The following is a 19,589-nucleotide window of genomic DNA, read 5'->3' on the forward strand; positions in this document are numbered from 1 at the left end:
TTTGTTTGCTTCCACAGAATGCCAAAACCCTGTTACAAAAGTAAGTAGTTTTCATTTCATGAAAAAAAGTATACTTTTCATTTTTACCCAAGGCTATCAAACTTTACACAGTGACAAAAGGTGGCAACTTGTCTTTGTTGCAGAATTTCTGAAGCATCGAAGGCATTTCAGATGGAGAAAATAGAACATGGTTATGAGAACATGAACCACTTTGCAGTCAACCTCAGTAGAGAAGAAAAAATAATACGCGAAATTGATTTTTACAGAGGTTTGTTATTCTTCTGACCATTTGGCCAAAATTGCAGGTGTGTGAAAGCGTTAGATGGGTTCAGTGGGAGGAAAGGGGGATTCAGGATCATCTCCTCAATGGATGTCGACAACTTTACATGGATCATAATCCAACGTGAAGCTCTATTTCATGACAGAATCATATAGTTTGTTGACGGTGTTTATTTAGCTTTGCATATCACAGTGCTTATTATAATTCTGGTATTAGGCATTTAACTCTGGGTTGTCAAATATTTAATAATCGATGGTGATGATAATATCTCAACTTCAACCCTACACAAGGTGTGAGCCATAATGATAATAATGTGAAGTGTCATCAGGTGCAAGGTTAAGGATGAGATAAAAATAAAACATAGTAGACACTTGGATTAGACATTGTAGCACTTTCACTTAAACTTTAGAGGGCAAGAAAAGCAATGGGTCATAGAGTAAGTCACACCTGGAAGTAAAACTGAGGCTATGTGATCAGATGCGCTCAATGAGTTGTAAACACATCCCTATCATTTGGCCTAGAAATTCCAGGCTTGCAAATTGATCCTGATGAAAGAGTTGAAAAGAGGAGCCCATTTAGATGATGAGATTCCTTGGCTAGACCACTATAATGCCATAAACTTGTATCAGTGCCCACAGATAGAACTTTAGAAGCAAATCTTCAGGATGAATCTTTTAAAACAATCCTTAATATCGTCTCTCATTAATATTGCCTGAGGAAATATTAAGATCAGTGGTTTAAGAGAGTCGTGGCGTTAACTGTGGCAAAAGTCAGCATTCACTGAACAAAGAATGTGATAAATTAAACAGGGCCGGTGTTTTCTGACATAGGGAAGAGAGTTGTGTTTCCATTTAATTTGACAGAGATAAATAAGTGACAGTCCCAGCCCTCCGGGAGCTTGCAAATGTGACAGAGCATGATAAAAATGGGGACAGCCTCTGGGGGTCAGGTGGATGGTGCCCAGGGGTGAGGACAGCGCTCTGTACTGGCGAGGGGAACAAGGAGGATGGTGATGATTGGAACCACTCTCACAGTTGTCCACATTTAATTAGAAGCGCAAGCCCCCCCGTGGCATACTTGGGCCACGGTTAAGTGTCTGATGGACAGGATTTCCCCAGCCCTGACCTTAATCTGAGCTATAAATACTGGCCAGTAGTGTTTTTCGTGGCCGCAGTGGTAATCATAACGATATGAAAATGCATTGCCTTACCAGAAGATGAAGATGAAGAAGAAGGAGAAGAAGGAGACGGAGAGGGAGAGGGAGAAGGAGGAGAGGGAGAGGGAGAAGGAGGAGAGGTAGTAGAAGTGGAAGAGGCGGAAAATGTTCAAACAGAGTCATCAGGAGGAGATGAAAGTCCAGAGAAAGGCCTGGAGCCCTCTCCGCCCGCCTCGGAGCTCCAGGCTGCCCCAGAGCCTCCTCCAGCCCTGCCACCCGCTGCCGATGCCCCGGTGACACAGGTAACCGTTCCTGAGCTCCTTCTTACAGGCCACGCACGCGTGCTTCCTTGCTGAACAGCCTGAACAATTTATTCTACCTCAAGGAAAGGAAACTCTATGCCAGACACTTGTATGTGGAAGATAAAAGATTTCAGGGCAGTCGCAGTGTCAGGGAGAAAGTCCTCTAGGTGATTCAGCAGGTTCTTTGTGGTTATAACTGGTTGGCAAGACTTAGTGTCACATGATTTTCTCACCGATGACACCCTCAAATCTGAGGCACTCTTTGGAAATTGTGTGTGTGTGTGTGTAACATGTTAGTTCACAGAGAGCTGATATCATGAGGATTGAGTACTGATGTAGGATAGAGGTTGAGAAATAAAAATGGTTATACTTTCGGAACTTTGAATTTTCTGTAGGTAATAAAGGAACTAAACAGAGAACCCATGCTAGTTTATGTCCCTGTTGCTTACCCCGAAACAGAACTATAGCTTTTGTTCCATGGGCAAATAGATGAAGCTTAGTTTTCTGTGTATCTGTCATTTGATGAGATTATGTGTTGACAGAATTGTTTTTAAAAATTTCTTAGGAAATTAGCTCATCCCAGATACTGTACTTGATTGACTGACTTTATGTTTCTAAGATGTCACTGTTTGGTGTTCAAGCCTCTGTACTGACTGCATGACACCTTTAGCAGACAGATCCCAACCTGTTGAGTTTGTGGACAATGAAGACACATAAAAAAAAAAAAAAGTCCTGGTTTCAAAGTGGATTGGAATTATCTATAGCAATAAAACCTCAGAGAGGGAACTCAGAGATGGAATTATATCCTATGCTCTGTCTCCATAGGAAACTGGGCTAAAATACTATTTATAGTTCCTAGAATCTTGAAATTCTGGGTATACCAATTGCACTGAAATCGAAAGGGGTATGGTAACTAAGTGAGAGTTGGGTTTGATCAATCAGATCAATTTTTGGTTTTAGAAAAGAGGTTTTGGGGGCCCACATATAACATTAAAAAAATTAATGCTGGTCAATAATTTGCCCTTTCTCCCATATCTGATATTTTATAAGCAACCTTTGTTTTAGGCTTCTGCTGTCTGCCTGCCCAGGCCACCATCTAGTGAAAGACAAGCCCAGAAAAGAAGAGGGGGCACGTGCAGATGCCGAGACAGAGGGCCGCTGGCTGCATTCTTGCCCTTAGTGCTTGCGGAGGGTGGGGTGAGCTGAAACCTGCACTAGATCTGGCACTGCACAGAGACCTATCAGTTTTCAAACCGCAAGGGAACTAAAATCGACTGCCTTTTTTTTTTCTTCTTCTCCTTCCTTTTTTTTTTTTTTTACTTTTGAATGTATCTGTCCTGTGAAGGGGGAGGTTGTACCCACTGGCTCTCAGCAGACCACAGAGTCTGAAACTCCAGTCCCTGCAGCAACGGACACTGCGGATCCCTTGCTTTACCCTAGTTGGTATAAAGGCCAAATGCGGAAAACCACCACCAACCCACCTTCCACCCCAGGGAGCGAAGGTCTGGGGCACGTAGGGCCTTCAGGTTCTGAGGATCCGAATGTGCGGAAGGCAGAAGGGGCAGAAGCCGCAGCCAGTGAGAGGGCAGCAGTGAGTGGTAAGGAAACTAGCTCACCTGCGGCTACTTCTCAGGTCAGTGTCGATGCTCTGGTGTCTGAATGCTACCCCCCGTGCCGCCCGGGGTCCAGCCGGGATGACGGCAAGAAGGAAGGGCTTCCAAAGGGGCAGAGAGAACCCAGGGCCTTGGGCAAAACAGAAGCAACTCACGCCCCCGTGTTGGCTTGTTTCTCTAAGCCTTACATGAAACACAAGAAACACAAATTTGACTTCACTCTGCCCATGCGTGGCGACCTCATACCTGGCTTGCCAGGGGAGGGGTGCAAGCGAGCCTGGCCCTTAGGCCCGCAGGTGAAAGCTGCTCCGTCTGCAGTGGCTGGCTGGTGTCCCTAGCTCCCCTCTGCAAAGGCCACTTGACCTTGCTTGGCCTTTTCTGCATCCTCCTTGAGCTTCCGAAGACTAATCACCTGCTTTTGTGTCGTTCCCAACAACCCCTGAGGAACACGTTTGAATTGAGTTCTGTGTCCACTCTGGAAAAATAACCTGATTCATGGGTGCTGGGAGTGTGCCGGTGACAGCTGGGCAAAGATAGTCTTGGCTTAATTAAACTGGTGCTGCCTAAGCATGTGCCCCTGGGAGCAGAAAAGCACAGGTTTTCTTCCTTTAGAATTTTTTAAAGGGTCATTAAATACCTCTTTTTTTCTTTTTATAATGCAAGTGTGAAGTCCACGTCTTCTTCCTAACACTGGGTTAGATGTTTGCATGGCTCAAAGATTCCATAGAAGAAATCTTGCACAATTTCTTCACACGGAAGAATGTTCATGGTTACTCCATACCCATGAGTATTCTTACATGACGTGTGCGTGTGAGTGTTGCCCAGACACGGAGCTGGCAGAGAAATATGCTCGAGTTCTGTGCTCCTGGGTCATCAGGTGATTAGGAACAACAAATAGCATATTTTTCAGAAATCATAAAATTACTCTCTTGACTGTATCTGCTCAAGTGAACCTCGATTTCCATGAGGTAATAAATGGAAATGATTTTTGGAAAATTCAAAGATGAACATGCTTTTGTGCCATGTATTTATTTTCACAGATGAAAAATGACAAAAATAAATGTTTGGTGTAAGGAAACCTTTTGTGGTTGTTTTTAGGTTAAAAAAAATGGAGTAGAAAGTTTTCTAGAAAATTGATGGGAACTTTACTTCTAGGAAGTCTGTGGGATTCCTTACGTATTTAGTGGAAGTTGAGTCAGGAGGAACTGCTTTCTGAAAACAGTGATACAATGATAACCCGAAATAGGAGAGCGCTCCAAACGAAACGGAAAACTCTATCTAAGTGATGCTGAAAAATCTTATTTGTGATAATATCAGTGAAGCTTTCTTCTTGTTCTCTCACAGGAGTTAGCAATCTGCCTAGCACTTTCGGCTTTTCTTGTACTTCACTACATCTGGCGTCAGATTCAGTGCTTGATTTTTACTTTAATGGGTAGGAAATATTTTCTTTTCCCTTGACTAACATCTCGTGTAGCTATTCCATAATGTTCCTCTTCCGTAGGCCCAGGGATGGATTTCTCCCCAACTCTGAGGCTCAGCCACCTAAAAAGAGCCAAGTTCTTAGACAGTACTCGTGGCCTTAAGGCACCTTCCTGAGGAGAATCACTCCATCATCTAATCCTGCATGGAGGGGGATCCTGACTCAGAACAGAGACTCCGTGGGCAATTATTCAGTAATCCAGTGGGAGTGGACCCTCCAGAATAGCCATTAGGGGAGGCCAGTTTCAAAAGATGTCCATAATGCTGTGAGGACGCACTGCTCTTAAAGTAGATCGAGGACCAGCAAAGGCCTGATTTAGGAATATGCAGGGTTTCCATCGATTATGTAGCAGCATTTCATCTGCCTCACCAGAGAGGTGCCTAGGAGGTGACCAGGTAACTGCATTGATGGGCAGGTGGACCAGGTGACTTCTAGTTCTTTCTGAACCCTCAGACTCTACAGTGTCTCTCCTGGGAGAGGGGAGCCCTGAGAGAAGGGTGCCATGGGGACAGCAACATCAGGGACATTTCAGCCAGGTGAAACCTGAATGCACAAGGAGCCAGAAGGCCAATGTTCATCTACTGGCCATAAAGAATCAGAACCAAAGAAAAGTCATAAAGCCGGCAAACAGCATATTATTTTTGATATACTTTGATATACTCATGGTCAAGCCTTTTCTTGTTTACTGTTAGGAGGTTTGCTTAGGGACTGACATCTTACTCCTTTTGCAGCCTTTTGAAAATTATCAGCTTAATGAATCATATTTAAAGATTCAAACCCCATGTGCTTTTGAGTAAATGACCTTGCTGGACCCGAGACCCAGCTCCCTGTGCCTGTAGCTCAGAAGTGATCCGGGGCGACTGGTGCTGAAAGGACTCAGCTATTTCTGGCTTGCTGACTTTTCCCTGGTTGACATTGACTCCTCTGGAAGCTCCAATCATAGCTCCTTTCTGCCTCATTAGCTGTCTGCTCAGCAATGGCAGTAGGCTCTCCATGGGTCCCTGTCATGTCTATAACTGTGTGTGAGTAGGACCTGCCCCAGTGTCTAATAGTCAGCCAGAAACCTGTGTACCCTAGAATGTTCTGAGTGTCCTTAGCGTTCGCTCAGGTGCATAACTCCTCCTCCTGTCATTATTTGTGGTGAAAAGCAGGGGAGGAAGTATTGGCCATGGACTCAGTGGGGCAAATGGGGAGAGAGAAAATTCCATGCATAATTGGAATATCCTGAATAACTGGATCTGAATAATTGTCTGAAGAGTTCAGTTTATATTCTGAGAATTCAGGTTTGGGGCTTTGTTGCCATATATCCGTGTAATGCTTCCCTGAGGCTGCAGGGGGAGAGTCATGCTTCTTGTCTGCCATCCACTGAGCCCATGTCATGGATGCTGTCATTCACATGCCTGTCATGAGGCTGAGGCAGGTGGGGCGGGGTGGGTAGGGTGAACTGACCTTCTTATTTCAAAGAACCTTGCTTGTGTCATTCCTGGGGTTTGAGAAAGGACCTTTCACGTAGCGAAGGAAACCTATTCATGATGCAGGACCACTCTTTGATCCCTGCCTGAAAGAGGGTATGGACAGATGGACAGAGATGTCACCACAGCATCAGATCCCCACCTCTGTGAAGGTTTCGCAGGCCTGATTCACCTTCACTACCTCAGAACCCAACTCACGAGATTAATATTTGTCCAATGCAATGTTAGCTTGTTAGAATTTCACACTTCATCATTAGTCTTTCCCTGAACATTTAGGATGTGACACAAAAGTTCTTGATTCACTGGTAGTCTTACCTCTCTTAACCAGACGGTCCCGTGTCAGGAAGCGAGGTTGCCTTAGAATTTCAGAAGCATCTAAGGATCTTGCTGATCTGTAAACTCACTTCAGCCCCATCAGTGGAACTGCAAACCTTTTGAGAAGGCAAATGTTTCCAGGTGCTTTCCTCATGGCCATTCACACAGTGAAGCCTGCCCTTGCTTTTGCTGCCTGTGATTTCTAATGCCGTATTAACTCTACTTTATTGCATACCTTCTCTCTTCACCTAATTATGTAGGCAGATTATGCGTCAGAAATTGGCCATGGCAAAAAAACAGACGTTGACTCTGCACCGGTGGTGAACCGGGATTCTGCTTTTTGTTAGATCAGAGGTACATGTTGCCTTCCCCACCTTCATTCTCGAAGAAAACCTAATTTCTCAACAAGGTTTGGATTTAGCCCTATATCACACTGTGCAAAGCGCATATACATGAACTGTTTTTGGTTTGTTTTTTTTTTTTGGCCGCACTGCAAGGCGTGTGAGATCTTAGTTCCCCCAATCAGGAGACTAAGAATGAAACCCGTGCCCCCTGCAGTAGAAGTGTGGAGTCTTAACCACTGGACCATCAGGGAAATCCCATGAACTGGTCTTTAGCTGCAAAATGGCTCTCTAAGTTCCCACCCTTCTAGACCAGGCCTGCTCAGGTATGCTCAATCAATGCAAAGAGAGTTTGGAGGAAATAGCATTTGATCTACATCATGTGTTAATTTTAAAATTTATTTTTTAAAAAATTGCACCACGCCCTAGTCAACCTCAGAAGACAGGGCAATAATAAGATGGGGAGCACACTGTGATGAGGTCGGCTGCCCTTGGAAAGCAGTCTCTGTGAGCCCCATCTCCTGGGTGATTTCCTTGTCCAACCTGCTTCCTCTGCTGCCCTTCTCTTCCTACCTACTTACATGCAAATCACACCCAAGTGTTAACACAGGGACCACGTCCACCCCCATGGATAACTGGGTATTTTATTGGGCATATGTGTGGCAATTAGATTTTTCCAGAAGTGGGAGCAGCAACAATTGGAAGCCCCTCCGTGTTCCCCTTCCTCCCTTTCCAGTGAGGCTTAGTGGCTTTGGTTGGAAGAATTTATTCAAACCATTTGATGAGAGCTGTACAGGGAACAGGGATTTCCAGAGAAATGTCTCCCTATTTGGTAGATTAACTTGGCAGCTGCTCTGGCTGACATTTGCTCTGGACCATGGCAGCTGCCTCAAGGTCGGAGGACCCCAGCCCCACTTCCACCACACACACACACACACACACACACACACACACACACACACACACACCTGTAGAAAGCCAGTTGCTTTAGAGATGGGGTTGTTGACATTAAAATCTCTGCCATGTCTACCTCTGTAAAGAACCACAGCTTATCTAGTTCACCAGAGCATGAAGCTGTAGTTGTCAGAGACCCTAAAAGCTTTCACCATATCGTAGCTATTTGTAGTTGCAAGGATAGAATATCCACTTTCCACATTCCATTCTTCAAGTCTGAAAGTAGACGAACAAGTGGGATAGAAACTCTGCTAAGGCTTGGGGCTCAGGAAAGATCAACGAAATCAAGAGCCAGGACTTCGGTTCCTGCCCTGCTTCTTCTGCATCGGACTCTGGACATTTAATTTCTTTGAGCCTTAGTTTTCTCATGAGGAAAAGGAAGCAACTACTCGATGAAAGGATTCATCTATTTACACAACATTAGAGAGTGAACAATCTAGTACTAAGAATTTTATAAATTGTTTCAGGATGTTTTCATTGGGAGGGTTATGGACTTAGGCCTGACACAAATCATTCTGGGCGACAATAATAATAATAGATTTTCAATGAAATAGATAGCCCATTGCATTTCTCAAAATGTATTTCTTGCCTTGAGGCTCTTACATAAATCCCTAATTCCCAAACTGTTTCCAAATCTCCTCCTAGGCACCCATTTAGCTGAATAAGTTTACACAGCTGTGATTACCCTTTTAGATGCCATAAACTCCACAAAGTCCATGTCTGAAGTCCACCTAAAGGTACTTAGGCCTCATTGCCCAGTGGAGCAAAGACTTAGAATGTACACAGTAAAGGTAGTCACGGAATATTAGATGAATGAAGAGATGACAGATGATGTGAATTTTTAAATTTACCTATTCTAAGTGTACGGGTCAATAAGTTTTGACAAGTATGTAGCATTGTGTAGCCACTATCACAGTAAAGCTATAGAGTATTTCTATCACTCCAAAAAGTTCCCTCATGTGCCTTTGCAGTTAATCTCCTTCCTGCATCCCAGCTGCTGTTTTGCTTGTCATTATAGTTTTGCCAGTTCTAGAAGACTGTATAAGTGAAACATCCAATATATAGACTTCTGTGACTGGCTTTTTTCACTTTGCATAACGCTCTTGAGTCGTCCATTCGGTTGCATGTATCAGTAGCTCATTTCTTTTTATTCCTGAGTAGTATTTCATTGTATGGAGATCTTCCAGATTGCTTTCTGTTTGATTTCTGGTTTGATTCCATTGTGGAGAGAGAATATTTGTTACATGATTTCAATCCTTTTAAATGTATTAAGATCTGTTTTATGGCCCCAAATATGAGCTAACTTGGTGAATGTTCCATGTGCAGTTGAAAACCTTGTATTTTCTGTTGTTGTTGGGTGGAGTGTTCTATAAATGTCCACCAGGTCAGAGAGTGTTGTTCAGGTTCACTCTATCCTCACTGATTTCCTGCTTACTTGTTTTATCAACTGCTGAGAGGGGAATTTTGAGATCTATGACTCTCATTGTGGATTTGTCTATTTATCCTTGCAGTTCTATCAGCTTTGCCTCATATATTTTGAAACTCTGTTTAGGTGCCTATATTAGCATTGTTATATTTTCTTGAAGAATCTATCCCAAGATAAGTGTTAAAAAAAAATAACTCTTTTTGTGTCTGCCTGCTTGAATGGATACAGAGAGGTCCTCGCTCTCATAGATCAATATTATTTTTTAGGGTTGGCTAGAAAAGTTAGAGGGCCGATGGGGAGAGCCTGGAGGAGGAAGATGCTGACAATCCTTAAGACGTTCCAAACGGCTGGCCACGGAAGACCTCACGGCCTAAATCCAACACACCAGTCTCCCCTTCCTTTCACAGCCACGCACAGGGCCAAGCATAGCAAGGGCCGCGATGGCTGAGGTGCCTGATGCTTTTAAGTGACAAGGCTGAACTTTACAGTCTGATGATTAGTGTTCACCGGTCTGTGGGGCCCTATTTTTAGTTTAGATGTAAATTGCTTTATGAGCTAATATGTCTGTACATTTTAATGACATGCCTCTGCCCCAATTCACTCCTTGTCCTGGCTACACCACTTTCCATGGAACTGCAGAGGCCACCCTGTCGTGGGCCAGGGACTTCCAACCCTGGGCTTGTCCTCTTGGCTGAGAAGGTCCAAGGTTCCCAACCCAAGTGTTGACAAGAAGGTGCAGATGGTCCTTCCTCCTGTCCTGAGTGTTCCCAGATGCTTCCTATCAAATATATCATGAGCTCAGAGACAGAACATCAGGGACAATGTGGGTTACCCACACCTTTGGGCTCTTCACTCTAAAATAGCAAAAGGGATGTGTGGAGTCCAGTGCGGGAAGTATCTCCAAGGAAAACCAGCCCATGGCCATCTTAGTCCCCAACCCAGGTTCTATAAATGTTGTCCTGTGAGGTTATAAACGTGCTCCCAGGGGAAAATAAAAAACATTTCTTAGAAGAAAGAAGGAAAGAAGGAAGGCAGGAAGGAGGAAAGAAAGACACATGGCACTAGCCAAGATTCTTAAAGCCCAGGGTTTATTTCCTAGAGTCTCAGAAACCAATACATGTGTCCCCAGACCTGAGATCTTATCAAATTTCTCATTAATCCAAGATTCAGTCCCCTTGAAAATATTAATATCTTCTTAAACTGGGATGAACAATAGCCAACGTTCCAAGGAAAAGCAGGTGTGTGGAGCCCTGGGTCCCCACGAGCTGTCACACACAAAAAGATAAAATAATTTTCATGTAAATAACCTTTGAGACCAAATCATTCATTCTGATCTTAAGGGCAAATATCAACTCCGGCTGCCACTAGGGACTGAGAGGTGAGAGATGCCTGAGGCTATAGGTCCAGAAAGCTTCCTTTCTGAGCAAGATTAATTTCACAAGGTATCACAGAACGTTTTAAAGAATAAAGCAGGAGACCAAGAATATGATTTCCCATGAGTGTGACTATAGGTCCTGTGTTCTTTGAAATGATCTATTTAATTTTCCAAAACAAACTGAAATGAATGAAAATTTAACTATGTTCTCTAAATTTAATTGAGGGATTCAGGGTGTCAAATTATTTTCAAATAGAAACCCCTACTGAGAGCAATTGCTTGTGTTTTACAAATTAGGAGATTCAAGCTTATGAATCGAATCGCTGATAAGCCAGGCACCCTGACTATGCTGGAATTTCACTTGGTAAAAATAGAGAGACAACCAATCAGCACTCAGGGCTAGCCTACATTTACTGCATAACATTGTCCAGTACTTAATAGTCCCGGAAATTATAAGAAGTTCTGATAATGAAATGCAGGCATTTTTACATAGAAAAAATTTTGGAGTAAGGTTTTTATTTAAAGAAGTCAGTTTTAATGAGACTATTATATGAATATTATTAATGCTTTTTCATTTGTATCCTGCAACTGCAATTTTCTCTTTCTGGGTTTTTTTTTTTTTTTCCTACTGGGAAAGTGACATCCTAATAACTGTCAATTTGGGGACTTTTCTAGAAGGGCCAAAAAAAAAAAATTCTATACTGCAACTGTAGGCTATATTTCTCAGGATCAAATAGCTTCCTTAGTAAAAGTCACTTTAATAGGAAGCTAAAATGGATGTATTTGTTTTAAAGAGGGAAATGTAATGTAAATTGTGTGTGAGCAGCGTAATGAATTCATTTCCCCTGGCAACCTGCGCCTACAGCTCTACGATTCCTGAAAACAGTAACGCAGGCACTGGGGAGAGCTCTCTGGGGGAGTTGTTATGACATAGCTAGTTGGGTTTTGCTTCCCGTATTTTTTAAATGTTTATTATTCTGATTCTAAGACTCTTGCTAGTGTTGTACATCCTGTGGATTTTTTTCTGTCTTTATTTATGTATCTCAGTGATTTCCAGGCCTTTTCCCCACTACAACCAACAAAGCAAAGAAGGAATCCACCATCGTGAGAAACCAGTGCCCCGTGTTAATGACTGTAACTAATGCGCAAGGTCTTTCACAGAGATTCTCTCATTTCAACCCCACAACAACCCTGCACAGTAAGAATTGTTAAACTCCCTCATTTTTTAGTGGAGGATTATAGGGGATGAGTGACCTGCTCCAAATCATGGAGCAGCTGGGAGCTTGGTGCCCGGTGACCCCTTGTCCACCACCACGGAGTGTGTGCGTGCAGTAGAATGGAGGCCATGCCCACATCTAGGAAAAGTGGGTGAATCCCCACTTTACCTGGGTTGATGTGATTGAGGCAAAAATAGTGTGACCAAGGGTTCTCTGCATTGACTCACCACTCATGACACACGGGCATAGAGAGGTCGGTTCTCGGCCTCCACCGCCTGCAGTGATGTGCGCATACATTGCAAATGAGTGCACCAGTCCTTCGGCTGCACCCCACGTTGCTGACCCACCTGCCTCCCTGTCTCTGACTTCCTGGGGTGGAGTCAGCCTGTCCCCTGAGTCTCACATGCTCAGCAGCACTCGCTGCCTCTTTTCTCCTTGGGTTTATGGTCTCAGCATAACCCATAGGGTTACTTTGAGCCAATTCCTCAACCATCCCATGTTTTCTTGTCCATGAATTGGGCATAGCAATACCAGCAGCCTCCCACAGCTCTTGAAAACCTGTTTGCCTGTTTCCCTCACACAAGGCAAAGAAGTCCCGTTTGTGAGGAATTAATGATCTAATTAGCATCCTTTGTAATTCAGTTCTCCTTTCAGAAAGGCTGAGAACACACACACTCTGTGCTGGACACACAATGTCAGGTCCATGCCTGAGAAGAAGGCTGCCTGTAAGTTTTTGCAGAACTGTGATATCAACATTTTCACTTCTCCTTCCTGCTCCCCACCGACCCCATCAATTCCTAGACACCATGTTTGAAACAGACCAAAGAGAGTACACCACACATCTTCCTCCAGGTTAAGAAAAAGTGAGTGAGTTTAATTTCTTCTCGTTTCATAGTCCTGGTTTCTGATCTTCCCTAACTTAGCAAGAGGGAGACAGCTAATGGCAACGAAGCCCCGAGATCAACTCTCTTCATCCATCCCTTCCATCCCTCAGTGTGCAGAACTGTAAATTCTCCCAAGGGAAAAAATGCTCTTTAGTGAATGTTCTCCTTCCAGGGCTCATTTGGTGGGGAGAGGGGTACCTCTATTCTCCTTCCTCTAGCATCTGTGGAGAGCGTGCTGTATTGTCACAGCTCTGTGCTGCATTCCTAACATACCTTTGATTGCTCTGCCACTGAGCAGAGATGACTACATTCCTGTGAAAGAATTGCCCATGATGGACCTGCCCAACCGAGTTTCCAGGGCTTAGACCCTTGGCTGTGAGTCACAGACCATGCCCCAGTCACTTCTCAGGCATTGATGACTGGCCCAGGGTCTTGGCTGTACTCTCTTTTCCAGTCTGGAATCCATAATGCTTAAGCTCTCCAAGGGCCTGAGGTTCAGGAATGCTAAGCAGGGAGCAGGCCAATGCTTGGGTTGAATCTTTCTGAATAAACGTTCTACCCTTGACCTCGGCATTCCTCCTCACACCTGTTTCCAGCATCTGGCTCTGATTCTCTGACCCAGCCCAGCAGGTGCAGGACAGACACTGGTGGTCGCCCACTCAGTGGCCTCAAGTCTAGCCTTACCCTTCTCACCCACATTCCTTTAAGGCAAATGGCTTTCACTGTAGATGCTCAAGGCTTCTTTTGGATTGACCTAGAAAGACTGGCATTTAACATGCATGGTAACCAGATCCTTCCGTCAGGTTGAATTTGTGACTGGCATTCACGGCGGCAGAGAAGAGGGGGAGGCCCAGGTGTGGGGCTGGACACAGTTTCCTCACTGCCCCCAGCACCTCCTTCCGTGCTGGGCATGTGGCGGACATGTCCACAACAGCCCGGCCCTCAGGGTGAGGCAGGGCCATTTCTAGGTAAAATGGTATCTGGCAGGGGTGGACCTGGAGCCATCAGTGTCCATTAATGTCTCAGTTGCAATTCAGTTTATCCAATCAGTTACTATCACTTGGATAAGCCTGAGGGAATGGAACGCAGGACAGTTACGTTGTAATGGATCAGAATCGCGGGTGGTGTACACGATGCTCATTTGGGGAAGGGCTGAGGCTGGCACCTTACCGAGGCCCTGGGAAGCTTAGAGGCAGCCTGAGGGCACTGGTTACTCATCAAAATGACCTGGCACAGCTCACTCTTTTATTTCGGGCTAGCAAAAAAAAATTCCTCTCATAAATGTGGCTACCCTGTCTTATGCCAGAGTGAATATCAGGAAAGCGTCTGTTTCGTTTTGTTCAGTCAGTGAATCAAGTGGGCCAAGCCGCATTTAGGTAAAGGGGGCTACTGGTGTCGCCCCCAAGCCCAAACAAGAGCATTTCCTCCAAAACGGCACCCAGTTATATCCCCTGCGCTAAGTGTCCAGGGACACATTTGGCCTCAGTGAAACGCCGAAGGCAGTTTCACGCTTTGATTGTCAAGAATATTGCCACAAGAAGCATGTTGGCTTTTTTACAAAATTCATCCCATTTAGCATAAAAATGAAGGCAAATACTCCATTGAGTATCATCCTCTCTTTTCTTTGACACTTTCCTACTAAAAACTAACCTTCTGTTAAGAGCAACAAGCTTGTGTGCCTTTAGAGACCAAGAAGGTAAGATTAATGAAAAAGCAGGTGAGGTGAAAGAAAAAATGTTGATAGAAGCACAAATATAATACATGATATTGTTTGCTTTCCTCTTAACTTACTTTGAGCATAGCAACTGTACTAGCACAGTGACAAATGGCCGCTGAAAACAGCCTTGCAGCGGGGGAGGCAAAAGGGAGTGGTGAGCACTGTGGAAAACTCTGTGGGGGAGTGCATCCCAGCCCAAAGGGACCGTGCTGCTCAGCCCTTCCTGCAGGTTCTGGGTTGCTAAATTTCTGCTTTGCCAAGAGGACCTGCTAATCCAGATTTTAATGGGAAATCTCCTAATTAAAAATATTGTTTTAATTGTGGTTAAAAACACATAACATAAAAATGACCGTCTTAACCACCATTTTTAAGTGTTCTGTTCAGTAGCATTGAGTAAATTCCCACTATTATGCAACCAATCTCCAGAACTTTTTCATCTTGCAAAACTGAAACTCTATACCCATTAAGCAATATCTTCCCATTGCCCCCTCCCCCTAACCCCTGGCAACCACCATTCTACTTTCTGTTTCTATGAATTTGACGACTTTAGATACCTCATGTAAGTGGGATTGTACTGAATTTGTCTTTTAGTGACTGGCTTATTTCACTTAGCATAATGTCCTCAAGGTTCATCCATGTTGTAGCATGTGTCAGAATTTCCTTCCTTTTTTCAGATGGAGTAATATCCCATTATATGCATATGCCACATTTTGTTTATCTATTTACCCATTGACGGATACTTGGGTTGCTTTCACCTATTGTGAATAGCGCCACTGTAAACATGGGTGTACAAATACCTGTGTGAGTTCGTATTTTCAATTCTTACTGAATTTCAGAATCATACGGTAGTTCTATGTTTAGTTTTTTGAGGAATCACTATGCTATTTTACACTGGTTTACATTCCCACCAACAGTGCACAAGAGTTTCTATTTCTCCACACCCTTGCTCCTAATTTTTTAATGTTTGCAGCTAATTCAAGCCTTTTTCAAAATGCCATGCACAGTTCAGGCCAAGCAAACACTGGCCATAACCTGGAACTGTCCTATACACAGAGAAAGATATCCACAAGCCTCTGGCAGAATTCATGCTACTTTATCCCCATCAGCAAGAAATGGTACTTGATGACATAACAAGGATGATGCTTACACATCACTCAGCCCTGAGCAGAAGCCCCTCTCACCACCCTGCTCTTCAGTGCAGGGAAAAGATAGCCTAGTATCATAATCTGACATTAATTTTTTCCCCTTTCAAACGGCATTTGATAGTAACAGGAAATAAATCAAGGAAAATAAAAGATTTTGTGTTTCTGAGTGAGTCTGGTTCATGAATACCCAGAATTTCTGGTCAAGTTCACGTGAGAAAAATGGTCTTTCCTTTAAGCAAAGGTATATCATTCCCTTCGGCTAGTCTTCTGTGGATCTTGACTGAACTGGGTCTCCCAGTTGAGATGGAAAATTCTGCCTCCCTGTTCCATTTCCAGGTTTTATTTTATGACTAAAACTCACATTTCTCAACTTATCTGAAGCCCCATGCTGATAGAGCAGTGTTCAATGATGGTTGTTAAGTTTGTTCATTTGTTACCTGAGGAAAATGTGTAAAATTTAGAAATAATATTGGACTAACAATCCTTTCTTCCCCTTGTCATACATCTCAGAATAAACTGGAATGCAGGGCAAACTCAAAAGCAGGTAGAGGAGATCAGTGCTTATCATCCTCTGTCCTTTGTTCAGCTTCAATGAGACAGCATTATTCCCAAGAAATAGCACTTCCTGTGATGGAGAGCCAGCATTTGGAAAACTATTTAAAGGAATACATATATACAGTTCTCTTGGGGAAGGCTGTAGGGAAAATATCTGCTTATGATTGAATGGGCTGTGCTTATAGAGAGATTTCTAAAATTTTAACTCCTTCTTCCTTTATGAGAGAGCCATATATAAAGTCGGGCCACACAGAGGTACACTGCACTGGGTGATGAGTAACCGTGATTACAGCATCCCAAAGGAACTAAACTTATACATGACGCCCAGTTCTGGAAAGACGAGCATCACAAGTACAACTGTCTTTCTTTACTGGGGCATCTTGGCTGCTGTATATCGTTCCTCACAAACAGTCCCCAGGTGTTTCTGTGTGGCAGAGGAGCCTCTTTGCTAATATGAGAAGAAAACGAAGGAAGGGAGGGAAGGAAGGGAGGGAGGGAGGAAGGAAGGAAGGAAAAGGTAGGAAGGAAGGAAGGGAGGGAAGGAGGGAGGAAGGAAGGAAAGAAGGGAGGGAGGGAGGAAGGAAGGAAGGGTGGAAGGAAGGGAGGAAAAGGAAAGGAGGGAAGGGAGGAAAAGGAAAGGAGGGAGGAAGGAAGGAAGGAAGGGTGGAAGGAAGGGAGGAAAAGGAAAGGAGGGAAGGAAGGAAAAGGAAAGGAGGGAGGGAGGAAACGGACATTTATGAAGCAGTTAATATAAGTGAGTTGTGTGCAAAGTGCTTTAGGTGCATTACTTTATTTATTCAGCCCTTACAACAACCTTGTGAGATAGGGTGTCATCTCTATTTCACAGAAGAGAAAACTAAGGCTCAGAGAGGTTAAGTGACTTGCCCGAGTCATACAGCTAATAAGTTGTTAGTCTGGGATTCAAAACCAGGCTAAGCCTCTTTGCATAAAACTTCCTTGCTGAGATGGTTTGGGGCGGGGTGGTCCTCAAGTTCACATAAATAAGACCAAGGAGACGGTATAATCACCTATAGATACTCAGGATAATCTCCGCTCTTAGCCCCCTGCTCTGGCACCGGCCTTTCTTCTCTGAAAGATAGCATTGGTCCATATTGTTTGGAATCTAATAACTGACTAAAAACATGAGAGTGTAAAAGTAGCAAACCCAAACTATTTAATACCAAGTTTTGAAGGCTGTAGGGTATTAACAGCTAAAACATTGAAAATGGAAGATAGATTTTAATCTCGAGTATAAAAAAAACGCACTAAAATATATACAGATTCCAAAAGCAGCCCCAAATGGCTTGCAAGCCACCAGCAGTGTCACAAAGATTCTACTCCTCTGCAGAAAATACCTTATCCAACTCTAGTTTCACCCTTCAGATATTTCAGAACAACTGTCATGGAAGTTTCCTCTAGATTAGAAATTGCCTTCAAGGAAAAGAGGCTACAAAATGAAGCCTGATGGTCTGTTCATCTAGGCAGAATTCACTCTTCACTCATACAGAATGGCTAGAGAAAAGTACTTTACACATTAATGATATGCCTAGATCACCTGGGTTTTTTTTAGGATTCGTGAGAGTAAGGTGACTATGATGGAAAAGAGAAGAGTTCAGCATGCATACATAGGCACAGGGTTCTGTCAGGATGATGTTTATTCCATATCAACTTCAAGGACATTGAGGTGGCTAACCCATTACCAACAGAATCTAATAACAGCCTTTTTAAAAAAGCCCGGTCACACTCGATGTCTCAACTATTCCTTTATAGAAATCTACCTGCTTTAGTTTTATTCTACTGTGGCTAATATGATTCCATGGCCCTTCTTAACTTTCTATCAGGGAACAACATGGCAGGGGGAAGGATAATCCTAAAGCCATAAGGACTTGGGAAAATTTTAGTGAGCTTGAAACTTCAGCACCCAGTATATACTTAGGGTAAAATCTGGTAAAGTGCAGGACAAGCACTCATTTTTCTCTTGAAACTAGTTTGAGTGGCAACAAAACAACATACTTACCAAAGTTCTGCTTTGCCTGTGCCAGGTATTGTCCATTCATACAGCAGCTTCATAACATCACCCAGGGATTCTGGGTTGAATGCATGTGCCTACCTCATTGCTTTGGCATCAGTGGCATTCTAATCCCATGTGATAACTTTACCAGTGAAGTCATCAGAATGTTAGTCTGTGTTTGGTAGTTCTCTGAGGAAGAACTGTTTGTCATGGTACCTTCAATGTAAGCAGTCTGAATTTTTACTTCAAGTCGCATTTCAGCAAGACTTCTATATGATTGTCCCTCATTCCACTGAGTGATTATTTTTTAAACTCAAGGCATCATAAGTAAATTTCACTTATGAGATTAGATAGATCAATGACTTCAAAATCATAACATGTATCTGTCTGGTATCTATAAAAGATATCTCTTTAGAAATGTCTATGTAATTAGATTTTATTGCCTGGAGAAAAAAGTCCTTTTATTCATGATTTGCTCAAAACTAAGCTTGCAGTTTTGCAAAAATTACATATATACATATATATATATATTTTCTTCATATGCTGGTAGAAATTCTTACTTTAGCAGTGGAGAGATTATAGTATGTCATGTGATGTAGTGAAGTCATTTAAATCAGGATTTTATTTATTTTGCAGACTTTTCTAAACCCAAATTCCTACTAGTTTTAATGTTATTTTCATCTCAGTAAATCATGTACAAGTGGACTTTAAAAAAAAGTAGAATAGCCTGTACTGTTTCCCAAGGGGCATGCATTACTGTTGCCCCTTTTTAGATCATGAGTGTGAATTCCTTTCATGGCTCTTGGCCATAGCCAAGATAACCTGAGCTTGCTTTCCATTCCTAATAATAATTATGTCCTATATAATTATTATTATCCTTTCCCCTCAATAGAAAAGTGACTGGACCAACTCAAAAAGGACTGGCCTCTTTTTCCTCTGATGCAGATTTTCTTCTGTTGCAGACTGGATTTGAGAACCCTCCCCTCCAGGGACAGGCTGCAGCTTCAGGGAGTGGGAATGGAGCTGATTCTGAGCCAGCTCGCCATGTCTTCTCCTTTTCCTGGTTGAACTCCCTGAATGAATGATGTTCATTCCAACTGCTGCACCTCTGTCTGCCTGGCTGAGATTCACAAACGCAGCAGGGAACCTAGATGAAACTAATATTATGCAGATGATGAAAGGGACCTCTGAACAGGATTTCTACCAAAAATACCCTTTAATTCCAGATGACTTAGCTAACACATTGAGGGAAAACAATGCTTTGAGAAAACAGTTGCACAAAGCATTGGGAAAAAAGGAACTTGATCTTACGCAAATCTTTTATTGTGTGGGAAACATTATGAAGG

General features: G+C 43.2%; 1 protein-coding gene across 3 annotated transcripts in view; it reads left to right on the forward strand.

The window, feature by feature from the left end:
* Positions 1–19,328, forward strand: part of TRIM55 (tripartite motif containing 55) — a 40,668-nt gene extending 21,340 nt beyond the window's left edge. Inside the window, exons 6-10 of one of the 3 annotated variants that reach the window (XM_061171486.1) lie at positions 18–40; positions 144–268; positions 1,494–1,738; positions 3,084–3,371; positions 19,206–19,328. In XM_061171486.1, coding sequence (XP_061027469.1) covers positions 18–40; positions 144–268; positions 1,494–1,738; positions 3,084–3,371; positions 19,206–19,328 — 804 coding nt within the window. The remainder of the gene's footprint in view (positions 1–17; positions 41–143; positions 269–1,493; positions 1,739–3,083; positions 3,372–19,205) is intronic. The other 2 variants (XM_061171487.1, XM_061171488.1) reach the window with 2 other exon arrangements.
* The last annotated feature ends 261 nt before the right edge of the window (positions 19,329–19,589 follow it).

The sequence above is a fragment of the Eubalaena glacialis genome, chromosome 17 (genome assembly GCF_028564815.1).
Source record: "Eubalaena glacialis isolate mEubGla1 chromosome 17, mEubGla1.1.hap2.+ XY, whole genome shotgun sequence".
NCBI classification, from domain to species: domain Eukaryota; kingdom Metazoa; phylum Chordata; class Mammalia; order Artiodactyla; family Balaenidae; genus Eubalaena; species Eubalaena glacialis.